Source organism: Eptatretus burgeri, chromosome 12, assembly GCF_056783735.1.
Source record: "Eptatretus burgeri isolate ZD-2024b chromosome 12, Ebu_testis_v1, whole genome shotgun sequence".
Taxonomy (NCBI): domain Eukaryota; kingdom Metazoa; phylum Chordata; class Myxini; order Myxiniformes; family Myxinidae; genus Eptatretus; species Eptatretus burgeri.
Genome location: NC_140972.1, coordinates 57626297 through 57641223, shown reverse-complemented (window position 1 = coordinate 57641223; position 14927 = coordinate 57626297). Strand labels below are relative to the sequence as shown.

Genomic DNA, 14927 nt, shown 5'->3' with positions numbered 1-14927 from the left:
CCGGCAGATGTGAAGTCCAATTTAAAAGCACACACATTGATGAATCACCCTGCCTGTGAAACACCGGGATGACAGTTTATAGCTGGGTCGGAATTCAACCCATGCTAGACAGCTTAGAGGTGAGTGTGCGTGCCTCTAGACCAGCGTTTCTGAACCTTTTTACCCTTGTGGAACCCTTGAAATAGTTTTCATGTCTCAGGGAACCCCTACATAAAAATTATTATCAACCATTATTAATATCTAGCTCTTTTATATTTTTATCGTAGTTCACGTGGTAAATATAAGATTTTTTTTTCCGGATACCTGGTTTATAGAAAAAATGACCCCCATTTTGTCAAATTTATTGGCAATGAGACAGACCACGTCATCATTGGTGATCTCATCACGTACAGGCCGTGTGCTGTGTTCAATGACGAGTCGTTATTCCGGGCGTCCATCGCTTATCGTGCTTCGAGTGGGTGACGTCATCACGTACAGGCCGTGTGCCGTGTTCAATGATGAGTTGTTGTTCCGGGCGTCCATCGCGCTTCGTGGTTGTTATAATATAATATTCCCTACGGTTGTTATAATTGTAAATAATGTAAGAGGTTGAAGCCTCTATTATAATAACCAAGGAGTTTCCAACAATATGCCGTACGTGTATAGTAAAATTACGAATATTAAATCAAACAAAAACTACTCAAAAATACATTAGCCCATTTATTAGTTTCTCGTGGAACCCCTAGCGACCTCTTGCGGAACCCTAGGGTTCCGGGGAACCCTGGTTGAGAAACACTGCTCTAGACCATCATGTCAGGTCTGTATTGAAAGTAATAATCTTCTTCCAAATTCTAAGACTTGGCCCACACTTGGTCATAAAACATTGACAATTTCAAATGAGATAAAAGCCGTTGGCACATTTTTAGGATTTAGCTTGTTTGGTGTTCCCATCTGAAGCCACAGCTCATGATGCTGGAATTCAAGGTTCAAATGCCACCGACTATTATGATTTTTTTTTCATTATCGACATACGCAGATCAGAAAATTGAAAGACAGACAGGATATTGGAGACTTACATGAGCTTCAGAGTATAGTATGGCTTATAAATATATCTAATTAAAATCAGTTAAAGCAGTGACATTGGTTTTGAAATTATAAAAATAAAAAAAATAGTGGAAATTGATCAATCTTCACTACAAAGCATCATAAGGGGCTATCCATCTTTGATGCATGAAAAATGGCAGAAATTAGACATCTCTTTCCACTCCCCATCCCCCATACGTTTCTCTGAAGCAACTAATTTTTCTTTACAATCTATCTGCCCTTCTATTCTCGCTTCCATTCCATCAATTTGCCCTCCTGTAAACCAAATGTACATGGAACACACACCTCTCCCAATGAGCCCTTCCAAGTCATCACATTGTCACCTAAACCACAGCTCGATGGCATTGGATGTGCTTATCCTTTTGACATTATAAAATAAAAACTTTACATTGTGTATTAATTGCCAATGGGAATGAAAGATCGTCGGAAGTATATCAGTTGTCTTGTTCTTACAAGTCGAATTAATTATACTTCAGTTTTAGTTCCACAGAGTATAAATCTCCTTACAGTGGACGTTTTCAAGGCTAAAATGCTTGCATTCAATAATACCACATGATTAATTTATCAGTTCTTAAAGGCTCCAATTGAACATGTGAAGATTTTCCCCTCCCATTGCTTACCCACACAGATGTAAAGTCCTGCCACAGCAGCAATACCCCTTGCAAACTCCACCTTTGCTGCACAGGTAAAACACACAGCAAGAAAAATGTTGATACTGTACTTTAACGACAGGTATAATGAAATGTCATAATTCACTACAAAGGCATTGTAATGAGAGCGTGCACGTTAATTGGTCATGCATTGATCTTTCTTGCTCATGTATTAAAGCTGCTTTCTTGTATGGATTGACACAGTCATGCTCTTAATCAGGTAAAATCCTTTTGTTTTACAAAATAACTTATTAAATGAATCTATAGGGCTGTCAGGATATCTGAGAGCTATGTGAACTCCCCTTTGAAGTATGTCTAGCGTGGGTTCAAATCTCGAGCCAGATTTAAATGCTCACCTGGAGTTCCACTTGCACGGCGGTGTATCAATGTGTGTGCCGTCCATCGGAAGGATAAGAAGCCAGAGGACCCGTGTGGCAGCACAGGTTGTTTGGTGACATTAAAGATCGCACAGTGCCTTTTGCAGTGTAGCCGAGTTATCGCCAGCACTCTGAACCAATTACAAATTCCTCCCCCACATCACCTTCAGTGAAACCTCAGATGTGGCCAGGCAGTTCGTGAAAAGACAAGTCAAAAAACTTTCCCTGGTTAACCCCACAAAAAGTTGGGAATGATTTGAGCCAAGAAAGTAGTAGTAGTAGCAGTAGTAGTAATAATACTTAATTCATCTGTAATTCAGTGGAACAAGTTTCTCCATTTTTCAAACAAATCTCAAGTTGCTCGCCTGTTGTTTTAAGAGTCTGCATGGAAACCACGGGAAATTATTGGTGTCAACCTTGATTAAGCAGCTGCAAACATTCTTGTTTTGCTCCAAACAAAAAAAAAATTCTGTTTTGTGCCTGCATGCAAGTCTTTCTACCTGGTACAATAAGTTTCCCCAAATGACTCTAACCTCCCTCCAATGCTCTGAGAACTACGTACTCTTCATCTAATTCCATCTTGCTCATCTCCCAAACACTTGCTTCAGGTGTCACAAACATCCATTTTTATTCTTTTCCTTCCCCTTTCATAATCATATCACTTCACCCTACGGTTCTTCGAGCAAGGTGCTCATCGGTACGGATTAATGAATCCAACCAATGTTTGTCTTGCACTCTAAATCCTTGAAGATCATCGATTTTCATTAGTCCCTAAATGTGCAGTTTTGTGTCCCCAGTATTTGTTTTATGGGTTTTTATATATACAGTATATAATATTATATATATATATATATATATATATATGTATGTATATATATATATATATATATATATATATACACACATATATATATATATATATATATATATATATATATATATATATATACATATATATATATACATATACATATACATATATATATATATATATATACATATACATATACATATATATATATATATATATATATATATATATATATATATATATATATATATATATATATATATATATACACACACACACAAATATATTGGCCTTAAAGGTACACACAAAACTGAGATAATGATAAGATCTTGCAATTTTTCTTACTTTGTAACAAAGCTGGTTTAAATTTTTTTTCAAAAAATTCAGTTCTGTCTTTGAAAATACTCATTTCCACTTTATTTTCAATTTTAGACCTATACTTACAATAAGTTTCTTTTTCTTCTTCTTCACAACATACCTTTTGGGTTTTTTTGGTGGTAGCCGTTTTCCCCCAGACTTAAGTATGTCAAATGCAGACCTCATGGGTCTGACATCTTGTGTGTCTTGGTGACTACATTGGCAGTTTAAGTGAACAAAACGAACATCAAATGTCTGCACGGCAGCCATGACTTCTGTCAAAGTTGGGAATGCCTATCAAGGGACCATTTTCCAACTTTGAACAAGACATCATCGATGTGTCTCAGGTGGGTTGTGCAATGTTTTTAAAAATGTCAATAAAGCATTCTGACCCTTAACTGAAATAAACAGCCGCTGATTTTCTCTGTTGAGACCACAGCGGTCAACAATGGCACAAAGTAATGCTATGCACAACGGACATAAAATGGCCGCCCGGAAGTCGACCCTCGCAAAAAAAGAATAAATAAATAACTGAGGTTGGCAGGAATTCTTGCTGTAAGGTGGGTTACTGGAAACTCAACAATTTTTTTTTTAGGCCTAATGGTTACCTGAAAAGTGGTGGAGAAACAGGCGATGAATTTGCCATTTATCTTAATTCACAACTGAGGACATCAGCCACATGATCGAATCATTTAAGATGGTAGAGTGTGAAAATTAAAGGCACAATGCGCCTTTTATTGCACATGCTACTCATTCATCAAACCCTACTTTGGGAGTCACACGGTCGTTTGTACTTGAAATCACGCGGTTGTAGGTACTTTACGTAGCAAATGGTCGTAGATACATGGAATCCCATATACATGAACTAGATGTTTATGTCTCCGTGATGTTGAAGTTTCATATTTGGAAGAGCAACATTTGTAGAGTGGCAGCTTTGCCAATTCTGCTAAAATGCAATGAAACATGAGACCAATTAAAAAAAAAAAATCACCCATTATGTGTATATATATATATATATATATATATATATATATATATATATATATATATATATATATATATATATATATATATATATATATATATATAAATATTTCGGCACGCCCCTTTCTTTGTTCCACCATAAGATTTTTGTTACTGCATGAAATGAAACAAGCTTTGACAAATATAGTCATGATATTATTGTCTTCCTTAAGAGGCCCCTCAAAATTCGTTTTCATGATTATGGAAGTTAAACAGTTCATGTTCTCCATTTATAAAATGGGAGGAATTATTGCACAAAACATGTTCTCCATTTGCAAAATGGGAGGAATTATTTCAGAAAAAAGAAATAAAAATGTTTCCCATTTTTTAGAGGACCACTAAGATGAGTTCAGCTCATAGAATCACGCTCCATTTGGGGAGAAAACAGTTGAGTTCATACCTGACTAATTTGCACTTTCCATGTGCCATAGTTTCTTCACAAAACCATGACTTTCTGACCAGCTAAAATCTACAAGAAATGAATATGTAGACGAAACTGATCCGGACTTTTGGATCACTTTAAAGTAGGGTGCCCTGTAATTTTAATGCACTCTATGGATCCTCCGGAACTCATGAATGGTACACGTTGTGTAGTCACTAAACTACGTGGTAATGTCATCGAAGTGGAAAACTTGAATGATAATCAATGGATAAAAATGATATAATATATTGTTTAAAATACATTCATGCTATCTGTCTTTTACCATATGTTGCCAGTGATGCGAGTCGAAGACGGGCACCTTTACTAGTATATATATATATATATACAGTGGGGAGAACAAGTATTTGATACACTGCCGATTTTGCAGGTTTTCCCACTTACAAAGCACGTAGAGGTCTGTAGTTTTCATCATAGGTACACTTCAACTGTGAAAGACGGAATCTTAAATAAAAATCCTGAAAATCACATTGTATGATTTTTAAATAATTAATTTGCATTTTATTGCATGAAATAAGTATTTGATACATCAGAAAAACAGAACTTAATATTTGGTACAGAAACCTTTGTTTGCAATTTCAGAGATCAGACGTTTCCTGTAGTTCTTAACCAGGTTTGCACAGACTGCAGCAGGGATTTTGGCCCACTCTTCCATACAGATCTTTTCCAGATCCTTCAGGTTTCGGGGCTGTTGCTGGGCAACACAGACTTTCAGCTCCCTCCAAAGATTTTACATTGGGTTCAGGTCTGGAGACTGGCTCGGCCACTCCAGGACCTTGAGATGCTTCTTACGGAGCCACTCCTTAGTTGCCCTGGCTGTGTGTTTCGGGTCGTTGTCATGCTGGAAGACCCAGCCATGCCCCATCTTCAATGCTCTTGTTGAGGGAAGGAGGTTGTTGGCCAAGATCTCGCGATACATGGCCCCATCCATCCTTCCCTCAATACGGTGCAGTCGTCCTGTCCCCTTTGCAGAAAAGCATCCCCAAAGAATGATGTTTCCACCACCATGCTTCATGGTTGGGATGGTGTTCTTGGGGTTGTACTCATCCTTATTCTTCATCCATCTATTCTTCTTCGAGTGGAGTTTAAACCAAAAAGCTCTATTTTGGTCTCATCAGACCACATGACCTTCTCCCATTCCTCCTCTGGATCATCCAGATGGTCATTGGCAAACTTCAGATGGGCCTGGACATGCGCTGGCTTGAGCAGAGGGACCTTGCGTGCACTGCAGGATTTTAATCCATGACGGCGTAGTGCGTTAATTATGGTTTTCTTTGATACTGTGGTCCCAGCTCTCTTCAGGTCATTGACCAGGTCCTGGCATGTAGTTCTGGGCTGATCCCTCACCTCTCATGATCATTGAGGCTCCACAAGGTGAGATCTTGCATGGAGCCCCAGACTGAGGGAGTGTGACTGTTATCTTGAACTTCTTCCATTTTCTAATAATTGCACCAACAGTTGTTGCCTTCTCACAAAGCTGCTTGCCTATTGTCCTGAAGCCCATCCCAGCCTTGTGCAAGTCTACAATTTTGTCCCTGATGTCCTTAGACAGCTCTCTGGTCTTGCCCATTTTGGTGAGGTTGGAGTCTGATTGATTGAGTGTGGACATCTGTCTTTTATGCAGATAACGAGTTCAAACTGGTGCAGTTAATGCAGGTAATGAGTGGAGAATGGGAGGGCTTCTTAAAGACAAAACTAACAGGTCTGTGAGAGCCGTAATTCTTACTGGTTGGTAGGTGATCAAATACTTATTTCATGCAATAAAGTGAAAATTAATTATTAAAAAAATCATACAATGTGATTTTCAGAATTTTTGTTTTAGATTCCGTCTTTCACAGTTGAAGTGTACCTATGATAAAAATTACAGACCTCTACGTGCTTTGTAAGTGGGAAAACCTGCAAAATCGGCAGTGTATCAAATACTTGTTCTCCCCACTGTATATATATATATATATATATATATATATATATATATATATATATATATATATATATATATATATATATATATATATATATATATATATATATATATATATATATATATATATCAGCTGCTAATCATGTCAGCATCATGAAACTTCATCTACTGGAACTAAGTACTGGAGTCTGTGGCCTGAATGAGTTTCATTGTGGAAAGAGTCGAAATTACAGAACAAGGAATTCACAAAAATTGGAAAAATGCCAAAAACGTGCTTTTTTGACCCAAACAGTCCCGTTCAAAGTGGTCTACCAAAAAAAAATACTGCAGCATTGTTGAAGTTACAACACATAATTATAGATTCAGCAACTATTCAGCGACATTACATCCAAAATTTGAGTAGTTCCTCGATCAGGGTCACAAAAAGCTATTTCTATCCGAGTTGTGCCCTGTGGACCCACGGCCTACCTGATGAATTGCACATTCCATGGTGTGAAATGCTAACAATATTATACAGACACCAAGAATTTTCAATACCGGTCATCAAATAATAAGTTTCATGTCAAAATGTGGAGGACAAACACCAACGTAGCATTTCAAAATCCTTTGCCTGTGAACAAAGGAATTGAATATGAAACAAATGATAAATAAATATCTTACTATCAAGAGCCTCGGGCAGTTCCAGGGCTTGCCAGTAAAGCATTGCTGAACCATCCTCTTCATACATCTGTGGACAAAATACAAATGATGGAGCTTGACCTGTTGCTTTGGCAACTGAATACCTTTTAATCATGGAGCATGTCCCACATGGATGTTCAGTCTCCAAAACACATTAGTCGGTGAATGAATAGTCACCGGGTTAAAAATTCCAATCTTGATTCAGTTACACACTGAGATCATGTGCAGTGTTTCAATTTACTCGCCCTTTAAAACATCATGAGCCATTCAAAGTTGAGTTTAAAACCAATCATCACGTCGAGCCGACTCAAAGTAAGCTCCATTGTGCTCAACTCATTCTTAATATCCAATTTATCATCGCACTAGGTTCACATAACATGGCCAAAAGGTGCGTTTTACCTGGATTCCACGCCGTGACGTCACCACCAAAAGGACTCTCGACACCAACACACACCACCGAGCCTGCGCCCATTATAACCGTATGATATTAAGATTTGCGCAAGCAAAGGCATACTGATGCATTAAAATCATAAAAATATTAACTTGTTCACACCTGGATGATGAGGGTGGAGTCTGCAGTGGCCCCGCCCTCCTTGCAGTGGCCCCGCCCTCCTTGCAGTGGCTCCGCCCTCCTTGCAGTGGCCCCGCCCTCCTTGCAGTGGCCCCGCCCTCCTTGCAGTGGCTCCGCCCTCCTTGCAGTGGCCCCGCCCTCCTTGCAGTGGAGGAGTCGCTGAGAGTGGACGTTCCTTCCGGCCTCGGATTCTGACGCGAGTCCCAAGAGGCTGACACCGCGTCCGTGTACCACGGAGAGGCTGCATGGTGGTTTTGGGTCGGGCGGCCGCAGCACGGCGAGATTGTTGCCCAATGCTGAAGCGCTGTGCCGGAGGGGGATGCTCTGCGCTCTCTTGTACATGCCCAGCTGTGCGCTCAGATCGGTGGTTTTGTCCAGTCCAGGGGAATGCGCTGAAGCAAGTGGGAAAGCAAAAAAAAATTATATATATATATATATATATATATATATATATATATATATATATATATAAAAATATGTATATATAACGGGAAACGTCGACCAGCACACGAACACATACCTACAAACACACTCAGAGACGATTCTGGTTCCCGGCAGACGCACACTCAGATAAACAAGCGGAGAGAGGAGCTGACGATCAATCGAGCTCGGTCTCCTAGCAACGAGAGACGCGCGCAGCGTCCTTTCCCGCCATTTCCGCTTCCGAAGTTCATGACAACACTTCCGAAATAAAAAAATTCGTTTCTTCCTCAGCACGACTCAGATTTTTTTTTTGAAACTTCTAAAAATTGATACGGCTCTTGATAATTTTCCTCATTTCAGGCAGGGATAGCAGTTTCGTTTAAAACGTCATCAAAACTCGTCGATTCCTTACTCTTTCATGGTTCGATGAAAATGTTGGATCTAAATGTGAATTTGTTCACGGAATTTTGTTTCTCCACTTGCGGGATCGTGACGTGAGGAAGGACCGCGATTCCGTGACGTCACGACGATCAAAACAAGTCTCATCTCGGAACAGCTGACAGGTTGTTGTTTTTTTTTTACGTTTCCTTTCTGTCTCTTTTCGGCGCTCACTCTTCCATCACGTAGAAACCTGAAATTGTGAAGAAACCCGTGGAGAGCAGATTTTTCTTCAAACCGCGCTGGCCGCTTGCTTATCCGCGCAAAAAAGGAGTGTGTTCCGTTAGCAAGCCGCTTGCTTAACGCTTGCTTGATTTGAAGCGCTCAAGCAAGCACTCCGACTGAACGGGGCGTTTTCAGTTTCACAACATCCTCGTGTGACAATTTCCCCAAACGAATTTATTGTCTAAGGGCTGTCACATTTGCCACGGCGGCCGTGGGGTCCACAACATCTACGGCCACGAGCAATTATACGGCGGCCGCAGTATTTCCACGGTCACACAATGGAGCAGTCACATATGTTTTTATTTTTCGGGAGCTGCACGGCGTGTTTATAAATTGTGGAGACCGAAAACGTGGGTGTGCCGTACGGTCTTTGATTTGATGTCGCACGGTGACCTTAGGGCGTTCCTGCGGCGGCCATAGAATTTTCAAGGCAGACGCAAGGTGCCCGCAAGGCGACCGCAGGGGGGCCCTAAGCCGAACGTGCGGCCAGACGGACGGTAACGAGTGGGTTCTTTTTTTTTTTCTTTTTTACCATTTCTTTTTTTTCGGCTTGTCGAATTGCTACGGCGAACGTAGAAATGAAAAAAGTTATAACTCCGCGTTATAATTACACGGCGACCTTATGGCATGTAAAATATAGCCATACGGCGTCGGGCCACCCTGAGGCCACCTCAGAAACTCTGTGGCCGCTGCACGTTTCTGTCAATTCAGAGGGCATACGGCCGCCGTATCCTCGCCGTAGAGCAAAATGTGACTTAGGCCTAAGCGATGGCAAACTTTGATAAGCGATGGCAAACTTTGATAAGCGATGGCAAACTGTTTGATAAGCGATAGCAAGCTGTTTGGTAAGCGATAGCAAGCTGTTTGGTAAGCGATAGCAAGCTGTTTGGTAAGCGATAGCAAGCTGTTTGGTAAGCGATAGCAAGCTGCTTGGTAAGCGATGGCAAGCTGTTTGGTAAGCGATGGCAAGCTGTTTGGTAAGCGATGGCAAGCTGTTTGGTAAGAGATAGCAAGCTGTTTGGTAAGCGATATCAACTGCTTGAAAAGCGATAGCAAGCTGTTTGGTAAGCGATAGCAAACTGCTTGATAAGCGATAGCAAACTGCTTGGTAAGTGATGGCAAGCTGTTTGGTAAGCGATAGCAAACTGCTTGAAAAGCAATAGCAAGCTGTTTGGCAAGCGATAGCAAACTGTTTGGTATGTGATAGCAAGCTGTTTGGGAAGTGATAGCAAACTGCTTCATAAACAATAGCAAACTGGTAAGCGATAGCAAGCTGTTTGGTAAGCGATAGCAAACTGCTTGATAAGTGATAGCAAGCTGCTTGGTAAGCGATAGCAAGCTGCTTGGTAAGCGATAGCAAACTGGTAAGTGATAGGAAACTGCTTGGTAAGCAATGGCATGCTGCTTAATAAGCGATCGCAAGTTAGTTGATTAGCGATAGCAAAGCACACACCCCTGGTCGATCCAGATAAGCTGGATAATCATAATGGTTCTTACGATCGTCGAGTTTTCTTGAATAAAACTTTCAAAAATAGTTTGTGTAATTGTGAAACGAAACCACGCCATCATGAAGGTGAAGTTCTGGCAAGAGCAAGACGCCATAACATAACAACGACAAATGTGTCCAAGAGCCGCGTCACAAAGGTTTTGTCTTCACCAGAAGAACAAGAAGAAGAAGAACAACGCGGAGCTCTCTTCGAGCCAGCATTCGCAAGGTGACGCGGCGAAAAAGCCATATATTTATTCTCTCTGATGTACCATACTCTGCAGAGCGTCGGTGCCGCCAAAACAGCTTCCTGAGCAAGGTTTGTTAGGTTAGGTGGTTTGTTAGGTTAGGTGGTTTGTTAGGTTAGGTGGTTTGTTAGGTTAGGTAGTTTGTTAGGCTAGGTGGTTTGTTAGGCGAGGTGGTTTGTTAGGCTAGGTGGTTTGTTAGGCTAGGTGGTTTGTTAGGTTAGGTGGTTTGTTAGGTTAGGTGGTTTGTTAGGTTAGGTGGTTTGTTAGGCGAGGTGGTTTGTTAGGTTAGGTGGTTTGTTAGGTTAGGTGGTTTGTTAGGCTAGGTGGTTTGTTAGGTTAGGTGGTTTGTTAGGTTAGGTGGTTTGTTAGGTTAGGTGGTTTGTTAGGCTAGGTGGTTTGTTCGGCGAGGTGGTTTGTTAGGCTAGGTAGTTTGTTAGGTTTGGTAGTTTGTTAGGCGAGGTGGTTTGTTCGGCGAGGTGGTTTGTTAGGCTAAGTGGTTGTTAGGCTAGGTAGTTTGTTAGGTTAGGTGGTTTGTAAGGCTCGGTGGTTTGCCATTGCCTTCCCAGCAGTTGTTGGGCAGGAATTTGGAATTTGTTCAGGGTGACAGCGATAGCTCGCCTACTCTTCGAGAACACCCTGTGATCTTTAACGTCCACAAACGAATGCCGGTAGACGGTACATGTGCCCGTTTGGCATCCATCTGAGGGACGGTACACACATTGATGAATCACCATGCCTGTGAAACATCAGGATGACAGTTTATAGCAAAGCTGGGTAGGGATTCGAACCGAGGCTAGACAGCTTTGAGGCGAGTGTGCGTACTTCAAGAATGAAGGCCATCCTGTCAGCCCGTTTATTTATTATGTACGCTGTTTTGGACCTTCATACCATACCACCACACCCTTCTCCTATCTCATTTTATCACACACTCCCTGATCCTTTCTTCTCTCAAGCTGTTTTCTGCTCCTTTTCTCAATTTAAATTTTCTCCTTTATTAGTCACCACCCCATCTCTTGCGTACGTTAAATATAGATGGCCACGAAATGTCACCAGAACATATTTTCTCATGACGTTTTCAATTTCTCCTTGCTGGAGAGCAGCCATGTCCAAAGCAAGCAGCAGCAAGTCACAGAAGATGAAGACGAAGAAGAAGGACAGAATCAGGTGCAATGCTTCCGTTGTCTCCTCATCCCTCTCTGTTGCCCCTACTCTGACTGTTCGTAAGATTGCGAGGTGCATTACAGAATCCGAATGGATGGCTATTGTGAAGCAAGAGGAGGGGGAAATCATAGTCATGGATATCATGCAGGAACTGATGTCCATTGTTATGGACAGGTGTTACAAGGTGTATATTGAAATGCAGGTGAGACAATTAAGCTTTACTTTTGATCACTACAATGTATTGTACTGGTCGTTTGGTCGTAAAGTTTGAGACTGGACAGAAACTTGTATTGGAGCATGTTTGATGTTTGAGATTTTCAGGATAATTTTTCTTGAGGGAAGTTTCATTCATACCAGAATTTTCTGATGATGAATTAACTCTGAAGTCTGTGCATGGGTCATGCTGTGTGTGTGTGCGTGTGCGTGTGCGTGTGCGTGTGTGTGTGCGTGCGCGCGCGCGTGTGCACCAGCATTTCCTGCTGCAGTCCTGGCCAACAAGGGGTGCCTGCTGCACATCCACCCTGTATTGTCAATAAATGCTTATCAAGCTATTGAGGCTGACTGATGTTGCAGTTAGCAGTAGAGCAGTCAACGCTGCTCTTATCAGTTGGCAGTTCTGAGCAGATTGCAATTGAGCTCGTTCACTTTATACTGCACTAACGTTGACTAACACAGTAACACTGAGCTCATGCTGGTTGCGTGTGGGATGTAGGACGAGTCTTTAAGTGTGAGACGCCTCCTCCCCATAGGGGATTGTCCTATCCTGTGGGGATTGTCTGCTGTGCTCTATCCTTTGAAATGCTGAATGTCAAGCAACAGAGCAGCAAAGTACAATTTTAAAAGTCTTTGGTATGACTTGGCTGGGGTTCGAATCACCAACCTTCCATATTCGGAGCGGAATCACAAATATTAACTAGAGGGGGAGCACTCGGTAGAGTGCAAAACCTCCGCCGCCAATACTGCTGGGTCACTTAAGTGAACCTGATATCCTATTCATTGTAGGTCAAAACAGATCACTCTACTGAACCACGATTGAATAAACTAAACTAGATTGACGCGCATGTAGAAATGCCCCAAAAAAATCTAAATTTTTTTGAAAAAAAAGTTGCAAATTTTTTTTTTCCTCTAACAAATTTTTTTTTGGGGGGGGGGGGGGGTTGGAAATCACTTAAAACATGTATAAATGTAAAAAAAAATTCAAACCAAATCGAAATTTTTTTGAAAATAATTTGCACATTGTTTTTTTTCTCTAACAAATTTTTTTTTGGGTTGGAAATCACTTAAAACATGTAGAAATGCAAAAACAAAAATTCAATTTTTTTTCAAAATGGCCGCCATCGCGGCCATATTGGACTTCGGACCAAGTCCAAAATCTAATGGCATGATCCTTGGACCATACCTAATCCCCCCACCAAGTTTCGTCGAAATCCGTCCAGGAGTTTTTCCGTAATACTGTTCACAAACAAACAAACAAACAAACAAACAGAAAGGGGTGAAAACAGTAACCTCCATCCATCTTCGATGGCAGAGGTTAATGACACCCAAAAGACTGAGTCTGGTCACCGAGTTTTGTTACCGATTCTAACCATTTGTCACCAAATATAACCATTACACCACCGAGTCTGATCAACGAGTTTGAATTCAAGCAATTAAACTTTGTCATTTTCATTTTTCCATGTCATTTATTTTACAGAGGACACATACCAAAAAAAAATCATCAAGCTCATACAAACAACCAGCTCATGACTTGTGTAAACCTTTTGAATATTAAAGGCCTATGATCATGACATTATGACATAACACTTGACTTGAGACTTGCCCTCAAAGACTCGAGACTTGACTTGGGACTTGGCTCTGGTGACTTGTTGACATTTCTGCTGTTCAGTATAAAGCTTTCTTGAATTGACATTTTTCTTCTGCTGTCAAACAACTTCCAGTGCATTGACCTCCCAGCTCACTAGTAGAGGTGATTTGGATCAACGAAGTCACTCCTGCATTAAGCATCCCCTTGGATATAATATGTGCACTACACTCAACAGTATTTGCATTTGGATATCCTGGTGCCAGTACATATTGTCACTCGTTGTGCCATGGCCTCTGTGTGTAAATAGAATGGTGTAACAGACATACATTGTGTCTTTGCTGTTGTGTGTTTGAGTTTGAATTGATATTGCTGAGTTTTACTAACATGATCTGACACATCCAGGATATTTTATCACCTTTATCTTCTCAAGTCTCATATATAATTAATTAAATGTTGATAGCTCACTCATCTTCAGTGTATTGCCTATTCTAGCTACTCTATTTGCACTCGCTGATTATACGAGTCATTGTTCAGCATGTTAGCAGAAAACTTTGGAAACCTGTCACAATGTTGAAGTTTTTGTGAAAGATTTTGTATTGTACACTAAATTATGATGCTTTTTTATGTGGAAAATCATTTGTGATCTATCTCGTCACACAGTTAGTTTCAATATATTTTGTTCAAGTATGTACTGTGTAATGATATAAATGTTATGCATTTACTTCCAGAGTTGAACTTTTGTGGTGTTGTGTGATTAGCATCCGAGGATAGGTAGGCAAAGACTAAATGCATTTTGTTGTCCCATATTTTTTGCTGCTGGCAGCTGTTTCCATATATGGTGAACTGGGTTAAGGAAGCCGTGCTACAGGTTGTGGAGTGTCGGTTCATTGTCCATGATGGAGAGAAAGACATAGCTGAGGATGTGACTTGGCAGGAAGATTCTGAGCCCGTTCCTTGTGCTATAGATTCCTGGGCTTCGGGTGCTGTACCCATTCAAAATACTGATAATGATTCAGCCATAAATCTGGTAAGCCACCGGCACAACTGCTCACATGATTTTAATACATACCAGCTATCTGTGTCAGGCATCTTTAGATATTTGCCTTGTTTGTGACATTCTTTTTCCTCCAGTCAGCAAATATAGATGGGAAGTATGTAGGGAAATGTTAAAGATCCTCAAATTTATCAAAGCAGTGTTGTATCCATAAAATAAAATAAAATTTTCTCTTTGG

The 14927-nt window shown here is 40.7% G+C and overlaps 2 protein-coding genes across 6 annotated transcripts in view; one reads left to right on the top strand and one right to left on the bottom strand.

The window, feature by feature from the left end:
* WDR54 (WD repeat domain 54) overlaps positions 1–8577 on the bottom strand; it is a 64809-nt gene extending 56232 nt beyond the window's left edge. The window contains exons 1-5 of one of the 2 annotated variants that reach the window (XM_085848081.1): positions 8431–8577; positions 7893–8302; positions 7739–7801; positions 7322–7388; positions 1704–1760 (exon numbers count right to left, since the gene is read on the bottom strand). In XM_085848081.1, coding sequence (XP_085704207.1) covers positions 1704–1760; positions 7322–7388; positions 7739–7801; positions 7893–8252 — 547 coding nt within the window. In that variant the 5' untranslated portion in view covers positions 8253–8302; positions 8431–8577. The remainder of the gene's footprint in view (positions 1–1703; positions 1761–7321; positions 7389–7738; positions 7802–7892; positions 8303–8430) is intronic. The other variant, XM_085848080.1, reaches the window with a different exon arrangement.
* A 158-nt stretch (positions 8578–8735) lies between these two features.
* Positions 8736–14927, top strand: part of C12H2orf81 (chromosome 12 C2orf81 homolog) — a 67499-nt gene continuing 61307 nt past the window's right edge. For all 4 annotated transcript variants that reach the window (XM_085848085.1, XM_085848082.1, XM_085848083.1 and 1 more), the window contains exons 1-3: positions 8736–8896; positions 11831–12093; positions 14519–14722. In XM_085848085.1, the coding sequence (XP_085704211.1) occupies positions 11833–12093; positions 14519–14722 (465 nt within the window). In that variant the 5' untranslated portion in view covers positions 8736–8896; positions 11831–11832. The remainder of the gene's footprint in view (positions 8897–11830; positions 12094–14518; positions 14723–14927) is intronic.